The following is a 13,418-nucleotide window of genomic DNA, read 5'->3' on the forward strand; positions in this document are numbered from 1 at the left end:
TCTAAATGTCCATGACTCTATTCAGCAGAAAATAGTGCCATGGGATGTTATTAGATAGTGTGTTACATAAGCAGCACACACACACACACACACACACACACACACACACACACACACAAACTGGTTCCCTGTTTAGAAAGATTGATAAGTGTGTATCTTCAATGCAGAACTTGAGAGCTTTTAATAAATATGTGGATCTTCCAGAGGAGCCAATAGTGTGCTAAATTCCCTAAACTTCTTTATTTTTTGCAAAGTATCACATCCCAGGGCTATTGTTCAACAATCTACCCTTTTAGAATCTTCACAAAGCCCTTGACCTATGAGCTCTGTACTAGAAACCATATTGCACAATATGACTACCCTCTTTCACCTAGCTTCCATTACAATAAGAGCGTACGTAAAGATTATAAAAGCCTTTGATATTTGATGCTAAGCACCCATTGCTTTTAAACCCATTCAAATATTTGTTGGAAATGAACAAAAGAAGTATTTACAGTGTAGTGGCTACATGGCAGCAGGGCTTGGAAACTCCTGCATGGAATTAGTAGCACTGAAACCCTTCCGATTTTCAATAATAACAACCTTGCCACTCCCAGACCAGCTCCAGACTAGTGTTGCCCAGAGTAAGTTAGAGGCCATTCAATAAACATGCATGGCTTTGAAGATTTCAGATCACGAAGGAGGTCCCAGCTATCTCGTCTCCTATGCCTTATCCCTTCACCTTATATTAGGGCTTCTTACCAGTTTGGGGTTCAACTTATTGCAGTTGCTTGGCTCTGCACACAACCTGCCCTCTCACTTTCATCCCTGCTCTACTTCTCTCCAGTGATCAAGGCTAGCATAACACAGAGCTGCTGAAGAATAAAATCCATCCCTCAATCTACCAACTCCAAACAATTTCCCTGATTCATCTCAGGCTGGGTAAGATCATGGCTTCTGGAACTGAATTTACAATTTAAGACACAAGAGTCCCTTTATGCACCAGGCAGAGAGCTAAACAAAGTTCTGCAACTTCTGGGACCCTAGTGAATCTCCTGTATCCCAGTAACTTAATGTGAGCACATGAGTTGAAATAACTTTTGGTGACTGAGTTTTCCCACTTGTACAGAGAGACTACTGTTTTAATTTTTTTATAGGAATGTATTTATTAATTACCTGTGAAGTTAAAACTGAACAAAATAAGAGGAGAAACATTAAAGTATATTATGCTATAAAATGATGGTCTAACTCTTAATGAATATTAAATCACAGGAAAGTACTTTTTTTTTTTTTTTTTTAGTTTGACTGGCATGTCTTTATTTCACCATTTTTTAAAGGCAACTTTGGAAAGTACTTATTATCAAGCTGAGGTAAATAACAGCATTCAAAGACTACAACAGGATGTTGCTAAATACAAGCCACCTCTAAAGAAAAGGCACAGAATTTCTCTTTTTTTTTTTTCCCAAGGCAGTCCTTATAGACTGAGGTAAGGGAATGAAAAAGAATACTGATGGGGAAACACAGTTTTTCCACAGCTCTGAGGTTTTTACACAAAGAGTGTCTCTTTATATTGGGTTATAATCCAACCTGTTTTACTTTCTAGCCCTTTGTTTCCCACATGTAACGTGGGGGAGATTGGACAAAAAAGGTCCAGAGCTTTTTTATTTCTAATGTGCGGGTCTTGGTTCTGGACAGAAGTTACAATGTGAACAGATTTAAGGGCCGTGTTCATGCATGGCAATGTGTTCCATTATATGGAGTATAAAGTAGTGAGGCAGGCCCGGAGGATGAGAGTGGAAAGAACATCTATGTAATTTATTAAAATAAAGGAAACCTCAAGCCTCATCTTGTGATTTAAGAGGAAGTCAATCATGACCAGTTTGTGTTTAACTTATTATCTTGACCATAGCTTGGCTATATTTTAAATATAAAACTATTGTTGACAGATGAAGAAACAGAGTAGCTATTTTCAAAGGAACTGTTAATCTCCAAAAAATGATGTGCTGTTGTTATTGTTTTCAATAAAATCATGCTGCAACACAAATTATAGCACCTTAACAAAAAACCAGAGCTGAAACAACAGAAGGAAGTATGAACTCACAGATCTGGAGAAGTGAACAGAGGTTTGTTCACCATCAATGGTTCTCTGGTACTATAACATTTAATAGAATTACTTATTACACTATGTTCTCATGTCTTTACACTAACTGAAATCTGGCAGCTCTAATGGATAAGGAAAATAAATTTAAAATAAGTATGTTACCTGCTCTTGCATAATGTGAATTTAAATGAAAACAGCTTGAACTAGGATTATTTCTTCCAGAACAAGTAACCCCTCCCCTTCCAATACCCCATCCTAAAATAGAAGAACACCTATGGGTCACAACCACACATGTATTATTTTCTAAAAAAAAAAAAAGGTAACTTGGGCTCTGTCAAGGCTAAAAAATAGAAGTAGATTTTACTCCTGGCCAACAGCTCAAACCATCCATTAGGGTAAAATTGAAGACGTGAAGGTGCTTTTGGAATTAGTGTACAGGCAGACACACCCTGTTTACTCGAAAACCTAAGCCATAACAAGAGCTTCTACACTGATAGTCCCTGTACCAGAAGCCCGGAAAATCTCCAGTGACAATTTATCTTCCATTGTCTTTTGTCCTTAAATGTAAATGGTAGATAATTGAGCTCAAATGGGGAAAAAAAAAAAATCAGGAAATGAGCAGGCTGAATTTTTTTGGATTCTAAAGCTAAGGATATTATTGAAAACAAAGTAAACAGGGGCGCCTGGGTGGCTCAGTCGGTTGAGCGTCTGACTTCAGCTCAGGTCATGATCTCACGGTTCGTGAGTTTGAGCCCCACGTCAGGCTCTGTGCTGACAGCTCAGAGTCTGGAGCCTGCTTCAGATTCTGTGTCTCTCTCTCTCTGCCCCTCCCCCGCTTGCTTATGCACACATGCTCTCTCTCTCAAAAATAAATAAACATTTAAAAAAAATTTTTTTTAAAGAATGCAAATGAGTTTTAAATGTCTTTAACATCTAGAGGTAAATGCGGCATCAACTTATTCTTTGGTACTTAGCGAAGAAAGCCAAGCTAGCAATGTAGCAGGAGTATAATCAGAAAAAGAATACATTCTTCTGCCATGCCACAGACAGGGCATAGACACAAATATGGCCTGGAAACAAAATTAATATGCCCACAGGTACACAACATGAATAGGGGCACATTGAGTCAGAGAGAAGGTAGTTGCCTTCACTAATGTCCTATGCACTCCCAGGAAACACAAATAAAGATAAATGCATGTAGCTCTCCCTTACCTCCAACATAGGCCTGGCACTATCGTGGACAGACAGAATATGTGTCACCTTGTTCTTGCTCAATTGCTCTGCATCTCTGGCATCTGTCATAGAAGAAAGAACATGAGCATTTTATTCTTCTCTGCAAATGAATTAATCCTAAAGTTTAGCCAGGAAAAAATACAATATGACCTGCATATTTCTTTCTTGAAACTTCATAATTGGCCATACCCAATCTAGAATAATCTATATCTAGGAAAATTTAGGACTATTGCTTTAATGTATTTTGCAGATAACTAAATTTATTTGTGATTGGCAGATTTTTTTTGATACAAAGTGGTCACCTAAAACTTGAAATATATTTAGATTTATGTAGATTTATATTTATATTTAGAATCATGTAATCATGATTGTTGCTGTTTAAGGGAAGTGAAACTATGAGGTCATTTCATAGTTGCCATTTGTTAAATTGTAGACCCTCAGGTTAGTCTTATATGAAATATTAACTATAAAGTTGTTTAATATGTATTAATATTAAAAAATTACCTCTTAATAATTAATAATCTAAGTTACAATCAAATACAAAAGAGCCACTTGCTATGTAACATATATGAATCTGCTAGGGATGACTTTACCCTGATGTTAAAGGCAGGGATGGGTTTAAATGCAGATAAGACTGTGTTTTACACCTACAATTCACTTCAGGGCCAAAGTAAAAATGGAACATTTTCTGGAAATCTCAAACAGAATTGTCCATAAGTTACCAGTTGGTTATTAAATTATTTGCGTATGAAACTAGGGAAACACCAAATAACATTCTCTTCTAATGCTCCTGTCTAATACTGTACAAGAAAGACTGAATGAATATCCTCAAGTTGGAACCCTTCTGCTAACCTACAAAACGGGTCCACCAAGAAACAGCTCCCCCCTATGCCCATGTCCTGATCTGGGACAAGCTTTTTTAAATGACACAGGGTAAAATGATAGAAAGTTAAAAAAGACTGAAAGTCAAATGTTTTTCATGTTTCTGGAAAATATTAATGATATGGGAAAATGCTTTGGATATAATGTTAAGCAGACTGTAAATGCAGGTACCAAACAATAAGTAGAATATGAGCTCAATTTATAAAAGCATAATAAAGACAAACACATATATGGAAAAATTGCTACAAGGAATTAGCTCTAATACTGATAATCTTGAAAAGATGGAATTACGTGTTTTAATATTTTTTTATATTTTTTTGGGTTTTTTTGGGGTTTTTTTTTGTATACTCAACATAACTGGTTCTGAAAACTTAACATGTCTATGAACTATCTGGGGGGCTTGTTCGGGGCTCCAATTTAGTTCAAGGTCTATGGCAAGGCTGAGGAATCTGCAGTTTTAATAAGCCTTGATGATTATGTAGAGACTGAAACACTTTCATAAACATTTTGCACTTTCATAAACATGCACCACTTTATAAAGTCAGACAAGAAATCTTTAAAAGTAATACTAAAATGTTGGTTTTAAGGTTTTCTTCATCAATCAACCATCTCCAGTTTCAAATTCAGATTTACACAGCAGCCATCTACACCAAACATAGGGGGATTCAATTCCAAACACCATCCCCCACTCTGCCCCCAACTATCACAAGTTTTGGCATCAGTGAGTTTGAATTAAATAGGAACTAGAATCATTTAAGATCTCACTGGCAGTCAGCTTCCACATTCTCACCAACATGCAATTTTTCTAATCACCACCAGTATGTATGTTTTAGCCAAGTGGTAAAGCAAGATCAAGCTAGAGCTTTGGGTGCTCACAGAAGAGCCCAGACAAGGTGGGACAATACAGGGTGGGACAATACAGAGCAGCTGGTGGAGTGCTTCAAAGCAGCCTCCTGACACTCTAGGGCAGGATCTTCTGGATTCTGATTCTGCCCAGAATTTGAATTTTAAATATTTGTTTAAATATACTTTTTCCTTTTTTAAAAAATAGCTTTCCTTGACATAATTCACATGCTACAAATTCACCCTTTTAAAGTATATGATTCAATGGTTTTTAGTATATTCAGAGTTTTTGAACCATCACTGCAATCTAACTTTTTTTTAGACATTTTTTTAAAGATTATTTCTTTGTTTTGAGAGAGAGTGAATAAGAGCAGGGGAGGGGCAAAGAGGGAGAGAGAGAATCCCAAGCAGGCTCCTCACTGACGACATAGAGCCTGATGCAGGGCTCAAACTCATAAGCTGTGAGGTCATGACCTGAGCCCAAATCAAGAGTCGGACACTTAACCAACTAAGCCACCCAGATGCCTCTGCAATCTAACTTTAAAACATTTTCATTACCTCATAAATATACTTTTATAACACAAATTAAAATAAACAAAAAATGTGGTTTGGTAATAAAAGTATGCTGTTTTGAATACAGAGAACCACTTGACACCACATATGAGACAACAGATTGTTGGGCTCTAAAGAAAGGAGAAGCAACTCTTAGACAATAATGTTCCTTTTGTTTTGTGCTCCTTTCTGTTTTATTAGAGTGCCGTCTGTACTGATACACCACTCTGGGATTACCTTATTCCATAAGCACATGCTCTAACTATTTGAGAGTACATAAAGTGCCTAACCAATACTTTTGGATGATGACATCGGAACTCTTACTCTTTAGGACTACAAATTATTGATGGTTCTGGATGACTACTTACAACCATAGGCACTGTGGTAACAAGCTGTGAATGCAGCTGTAAGACATGACCATGGGGTTATCAGCCCACTCACATGCATATGAAGTTTCACACCAGCTCTCCTTGGGCACAAAATCAAAAGAGTGGAACTTAGTCCTTTGCTGCTCAAACCAGAGTCTGTCAAGCAGCAACATGGCATCACCTGGGAACCTGCTGGAAGTGCAGACTCCCAGGCCCACTACCTAACTACATGATCAGAACATGCATCTGAATAAGAACCCCAGAAGACTGTGTGCCCTGTACATATGGAGCTTTGCAGGGCCTCCAGGGAGTGAGCTATGACTTGGTGCCAATGATGTCCCTTCCCCACCGTAGCATGCCATTTTAATGCCATTTCTAAGCCAGAAAACAACTCACAGCCACTTGCAATCACAAATGTAACATTATTAATGCAATAGCATTAATAATGCCAACTGGATGATTACAAGTTAGAATTCCCATGGAAAAAAATCTAGAAGAATATACACTGACCATGGTTACCCTGGGATGTAGAGTTTGGGGAAGTTTTCACTCTATTTAACATATTTCTATCACATTTGGATTTTTAAAGTTTTTATTTTATTTTGACTGATGAGCCTACATTACTTTTATAATCAGGAAAAGAAAACTTAAAAAACACACTACTCACAAAATTCAACATAAATTACATTAATAAGTAAAACAAATAGTCAATCCTTCATTGGTAAAACAGCTAACTATGTTCTTTTCCTCTCTCTCTCTCAACATCTCCCCTGACCCCTGGACTCTTGCCCACTCTTGCTACCTGCTTCTTTACCCCCCTGAGGCTTCATGTGGACTTCAGAAGAAGCAAATGTCATTTTTACATAGTGGGAGCACTGAAATAGAAACACCTACCTGATCTTTCTCCTTTGGTGTTGCACATTCCCTCAGCAGAAGATCCCATCTATCACTGGTAAGACCTTGCTAAGGGAACATGTGGATTCCTGAAAGATGCTGTCTTCAAAAGGTAAAGTGGCAGCCACATGCTTCCTTAAGGAAGGGGAATTAGTGCTCTAGATCTTATACTGATACAGAAGATGAACAGGGGTAACCAGTCCTAAGATGTGAAAAATGCCAGAGTGGCCATGGGAAATAAGCTAGTCCATCAAAGTCAAGCAGAATTGTCTCTAATTGTCTTTGATTTTATTTAAAAATTAACAAAAATATATTGGAAGAAGCACTAGAAAATAACACCATTATCACAAGCACTCTAGAGAAACAGATATTTGGCAGGAAAGAACTTCTTTGATAATGCCTTTCCAATACTCAGAGTACCTGCTACACTGATTTGTGGACTTAAAAGCATGGCCATGCAGGATGAGTGAGCGAAGAGGAGAACGAAGGTCTCTGTTTTAGAAGGGCCCAATTCCCTCTGCTCTGACCCTGATCCCCAAGCCATGTTCTGAGTCATTTCCCAAACAACTTTTGCCTTCCAAGTTGAGATCTGCTCAGTGGTGGGTAAGTGATTCTGATCTGTTTTGTAGTTCTACTTCCCACTGTGAAATTTAATGAATTCTAGAGTTACAAATTATTGTATGTCACAATACCTTCTAGAGTTATAAATTAGCTGTTAGTGAGTTCAACTTTTAAGTGGATACATTTCCAACCTGGGCTGAGGGCCAAAATGGGGCAGTTCCTACCTATTCCCTTCTTTACTAAATGTGGGCTGTAACATTTATTGGTGTTGACCTTGGGCAAGTTTTTCTATGCCTCACTTTTGTCACCTTTAAAGTGGGAAAATGGTTAGAGTACCACCTCAAAGGGCTGCTGGAAATACTAAATGATATGCTTAGAATAGTGTTTGGCTGACATGTAGTAAATGTCATCATTGCCATCATTATTATTATCATTAGGACCAGATTAAGTTTCAAGGCTGCAGTATGGGCTTCAATCTCCATTACCACTGAATGTTTCCAAATACATGCTTATTTCGAAGACATCTGAATTCCAGCTCTTGCTCTACCACCTGATGCTCATCACTCACCATCTGATTCTCTTAGGCTCAGTTAACAGCAGATTACCAAAGATCAGTGTTCACCAGGTCAGCCTTATCTGAACAACTGGGGAACTACCACTGGGAACCATGGCCATTCTCACTGGCAGATGCAGAAGAACAAAGGCTCTGAGACCTCAAGCATGTCTCTATGTACATAACCAGCACACACATAAGGTGTGAGCTTATTTCCCACATTTCTAGAAGTTTGTGGACACCTTCAAACAAGGACATGTCCTCTGTCAGTTCACATCCACTTTGGGATCTGCCAAATTGTGAAGCGGCAGATAACCCTAGCCTCTTGTCCTGGAGCTCCTCGTCAAGCTTCCACTCCTGCCTTCCCTCTTAGCTTCTAGGCAGAGCCAGCTTTCAGCTAAGACACCTCAACTGAGAGAACCTCATCAAAGACCAGACTCCAGAAGCTGGGTTGGTTTGTGGGTTTTTCTCTAGGTAGAAAAATCACCAGGTGTTGGAAAACCATTTGTGATTCATTGCAAAGTTAAAAAAGAAAAAGGAGGAAGTTTCTGGGTGACATGTAAAGGATCACACTGGAAGGAAGGAAGGAAGGAAGGAAGGAAGGAAGGAAGGAAGGAAAGGAAGAGAAGAGAGGCAAAAGAGATGGGGGAGTGAAGGAGGGGAGGAAGGAGCCAGGACAGGAGACCATTCAATGATTGGATTGAAGAGACCACAGCCATTAGAACCAAGACCTGAATAGCAGTGCCAATCCATGCTGTAAAACAATGAAGATCTCTCAGAAAGGCAAAAAAAAAAAAAAAAAAAAAAAAAAAAAAAAAAAAAAAAAAAAAAATTCCATTAATTTTTCTTTATACATTTTTGTATTGGTTGTTGTGTTACAGTAGGCATGTGTTATTTGTAGTTTAAAAAGAGAAGAAAACGACAAATGAGACATCATGCTAAAGCACCTATGACAGCTGGATTCACTTTCCAGGAGCAGTCATGATCCTTTCACCTTGGTCTTCCACCCTTACTAGCTAACAATGATCAATGCCTACTGTGCACCTACCATGGCATGGGTGCTGTATGAGCTCTATCTCCTTTCCACAACATCCTGAAATAAGTGTGTGGTTCCTATTCCACAGATAGAGAGGGCAAGAACAGCCTGACACTTGCTGACCAGTTATGTGCCAGACACTGAATGGAGTGTATCAGCTGCACTGTCTAGTTCATCCTTATCACAGCCCCCTTGGTGTCCAGGCTGTGTAATGTGTCTTAGGGTAACATCTGGCTCGTGTGTGGTGGGGGGTAACCAGATTCCAAGGCAGACTGCCTCACTGCTTCTCTCCATGGTAGGACCTGCTCCCCTGTTCTGTACTTGCTCCTCTTGACTTTGAACCACTGAGGACCAAAATGTACATTCACGTCAGACTCCCAGCACAGTGGCACTTGCAAAATGTTTATGAAATTAATGAATTAATTCACAGGCAACTGTATGGAGAGCAACACTTCCTTCCAGCCTCTTGTCCATTCACTGTATCATTATTCCTTTGTTTTAGATAAGCCTTACACTTGGTAAGTGTTAAATAAATGTTTGGTGAATTAATGAGTGAATAAAAAACGGCCACATACTAATGTCAGAATAAATGAAGACAATGAAAAAATATCAACCATCTGAACAGGAGAGGTATGGGCTGGTGTAGACATCTCTAATGGGTAAAACCCACAGCAAGAATCCAGGAACTGTGAGGGATTCCCGTGACACTGAATACTTAGAAAATAGGTATAGATTTTAGTACAAAGAGCTTAAATTTTTTTAATGTTTATTTATTTTTGACACAGACAGAGCGTGCGCGTGAGCGTGAATGGGGGAGGGGCAGAGAGAGAGGGAGACAGAATCTGAAGCAGGGTCCAGGCTCCAAGCTGTCAGTGCAGAGCCCGAGGTGGGGCCCAAACTCAGGGACCATGAGATCATGATCTGAGCCGAAGTCTTATGCTCAAACGACTGAGCCACCCAGGCACCCCATAGTACAAAGAGTTTTAAATGTTCCCTGTAATTATGCGCCCATGACCTTCTAGAAGAAAGTAACCTACTATGAATAAGGATAAAAATATCATAAACTGTTGGCAGACATACTTAATTGGGTTGGTATTCATTACAATTTGTAATTTGTAAACACTTTCACATAGCAATTCTACTTCTAAGAATTTATCCTAAACTCTGTTCTCAAACACAAAGACATTCCCCTCTCTTCATGAAAGTAGTTAATAACTCCCTAAGTAACCCCAAAAGATAGTTGCTTCTTAATGTATTCCAGTACTACCGCCTACCTACCACAAAGTACTTGCTGCTTTTTCAGAACTACAAAGCTTACTAATTTAGGAACTCCAGTACTATTTTTAAAATGTTCTAGTAGCAATTAGCAGCTGTCAGCTCCCTATGCTCAATTCTCTTTGAGGGCAATTAACAGCACTAGGAGCCAAAAGGGGTGGTTGGCAGGAGAAGAGAAGGAAATAAACATTATGCAGAGAATTAAAAAAGAGCAGCATTATGCATTTTCTCATTCAATGTGGTTTCTCCTGAGGCATTTTTATTAATCAGTGGGTACAGAACCTAAAATTTTCTGGGTTGTCCTTATGTGTGTTTTATTGGTTTCTCATATACCACTTTAGCAAGATTTACTTTACAGAGGTAAGTCTTTTTTGATGGTTTTGGTGAGTAAATATAGCATGCTATAGCATTTTTTTTTACTAGTGCAGAATTGTTTGGGGGGAGAAAACCTGATACAGATTCACAGGGAAATAGATATACAGTAATGGGATCTCACAGTTAAGTGATTTGTGGATATAGTCATCATATGGCTATGAAAGATAGGTGTTCCTTTATGCATATTTTCAGTAATTATCTTAATGGTTAATTTCCTATGACATTAAAGTAATTTAAAATATATTGGGGAAAAAAAAGATTGTTTTAACAGTCATTTTGAACTTGAACCCAAATTTAAGCAACAACTTCAAAGCAGACAGGAATGTATTCTGGTTTGCTCCAGGGGGGAGGAACTTCAGAGCCCTCTGAGGAGATTAGGCTCTCTCCAACAGGCAGGCTTGTTTTTGCAAGTTTCCTAGGTCTACTCCATTCTACTAAGTATACATATCTCCAGTGGTAAGGAACCAGTGTCTTCACTTAAACACACTCAGAACATCACATGGAAGGGGAACTAGGCCCCTCCCTGGAAACTAACAAAAGCCTGTTCACCCTTCTACTGCTAAAGAGCATTTTGAGACAGATGAACTAAAAATAAAAAAAGTCAGTAGCTAACAGTGAATCAATACACATAGAACAAGATGCAGAGAAATATGTAAGAAGAAAAGTCAACACAAGAAGAGGATAATCTACCAGAGATAAAATTACCACTTATTTTTCCCAGGTTTCTGAAAATGTATTAACAATAACCAGAAAACAAAAGTGATAAAAGATTATAGATAAGTTACATGGCTGCTAAATGTGCCTTTTAGCCATCTTCTTTTGATAATAATGTTCCAGCAAGCATGCAGAATTAAAATGAAGATCAAAGGTAAGCTGGAACCTATGTGGCCCCATACCACTCTGTCAGCCATTGGTTAAGGGGTTGAGCACAAGTATGAGGTCCCAGCAAGGGGCCTGGACAAAAGTGGTGGCTATGTCCAGATCAGATTTTGTATAAACTGAGTCGACACCTTGACTCAATCATGCTTGAGAAGCTTCAAGCTGATCTTTTAAGAAATAAGCTCACCTTTGGTGGAAGCAGCCCAAAATGTTCATCAATAGATGAAAGGTAATATATATATATATATATATATATATATATATATATATATACAGACATATACATACACACATATATACATATATGTATACATACATATGTACATATATGTATACATAAAAAATATATACATATGTATACATATATATATTTAAGGCTATATATGTATATATAGCCTTAAAGAGGAAATAAATTCTGACACATATTACCATATGAATCAACATTATGATCAGTGAAATAAACCAGACACAAAAGGACAAACACTGCAAACACTAAAGCAGTACAATTCAAAGAGACAAAAAGTAGAATGGTGGTTTCTACGGGGCTGAGGGTGGGGGAAATAGTGCCTAATGGGCACAGAGTTTCAGTTTGGGAAGATACAAAGAGTTCTGGAGAAGGATGGTTGCAGAGCAATATGAATGTACTTAATGTCACCTGAAGTCTATACTTAAAAATGGTATAAACGGCACATTTTATATTATGTGTATGTTACCACAATAATAAAAGATAACTCACCTTTGAAGTTGCCAATGTATAGGCCAGGCAGGATCTAGGAGAGAGACACAGATCAAATGTGAGTGTTACAGACTTGAAGCACACAGAGGCTGGGCCCTCACCATAGCAGTGGGAGCACAGCCCAGGCCTGTTGCCTCCCATGCCCACTTCCCGGCACCTTCCTATATGGACAGCACAGATGACTGGGCATCCTTGTTTCCAGGGCTCTGGCCCTGCCCACAGCCACTAGAAAGCCTGCTCAAATAGCTTGTGAATAGCTGCATGTTGGTACCCATCAGCTCATGGGACTTTAAAGACCAAGATCCCCCCACAGATCCTCACAGAGAGCCACATGTTCTCCCTCACTTAAGCCCTGCAATGCTCCTTAGCATTCTGAGAGTACAGCCCCAAACCAAAGGGGCCCAAATCCAAGCCATCTACCACTCCTCCCTACCCTTCCCCCTCTACTCCTCCTTTTCTCATAACACCGTAAATACCCCCCCCCAACTTATCTCATAGCTCCAGAAAACCTCCCTTTGCTGAGATCTTGGTGCATGCTCTTTCCAAGTCTGGAAGCTATACTCCTACTCTCCTCATCCCTCAGGTCTCAGCTCTGACTCACACCCTGGGGAGGCCTTTCCTGAGTCCAGAGTCTGGGGTAGGCCCCAGTTTCAGCACCCACAGTCCTTGGTATTCCCCTTATAGTGATGATGTCACAGGGGTATTGCTAGGTGAAGGTCTGTTTCCTCTGCTAGGCTAGAAAGCTCTTTGGACAGCAAACACATCCTCTCACTCACTGCTGTATATCCAGCTCCTGGCCCAGGGCTTGGTTCATGATTACTATTCAATAAAGAATTACTAAATGAGGGGCGCCTGGGTGGCGCAGTCGGTTAAGCGTCCGACTTCAGCCAGGTCACGATCTCGCGGTCTGTGAGTTCGAGCCCCGCGTCAGGCTCTGGGCTGATGGCTCGGAGCCTGGAGCCTGTTTCAGATTCTGTGTCTCCCTCTCTCTCTGCCCCTCCCCCGTTCATGCTCTGTCTCTCTCTGTCCCAAAAATAAATAAAAAACGTTGAAAAAAAAAAAAAAAAAAGAATTACTAAATGAATGAATCAACTGTGCATTTAGAAATGCACAGGTTAGGGGCGCCTGGGTGGCTCAGTCGGTTAAGCGGC

The 13,418-nt window shown here is 39.3% G+C and overlaps 1 protein-coding gene across 6 annotated transcripts in view; it reads right to left on the bottom strand.

Annotated features, from left to right (window-relative positions):
- The window catches only part of DUSP22 (dual specificity phosphatase 22), a 73,512-nt gene that overhangs the window by 46,072 nt on the left and 14,022 nt on the right, over positions 1–13,418 (bottom strand). For 3 of the 6 annotated variants that reach the window (XM_078446700.1, XM_078446701.1, XM_078446699.1), the window contains exons 2-3: positions 12,268–12,301; positions 3,293–3,375 (exon numbers count right to left, since the gene is read on the bottom strand). In XM_078446700.1, the coding sequence (XP_078302826.1) occupies positions 3,293–3,375; positions 12,268–12,301 (117 nt within the window). Of the gene's footprint in view, positions 1–3,292; positions 3,376–12,267; positions 12,302–13,418 lie in introns of those variants that run through there. The other 3 variants (XM_078446698.1, XM_078446697.1, XM_078446702.1) reach the window with 2 other exon arrangements.

This window comes from Panthera onca, chromosome B2 (assembly GCF_046562875.1).
Source record: "Panthera onca isolate mPanOnc1 chromosome B2, mPanOnc1 haplotype 2, whole genome shotgun sequence".
Taxonomy (NCBI): Eukaryota; Metazoa; Chordata; class Mammalia; order Carnivora; family Felidae; genus Panthera; species Panthera onca.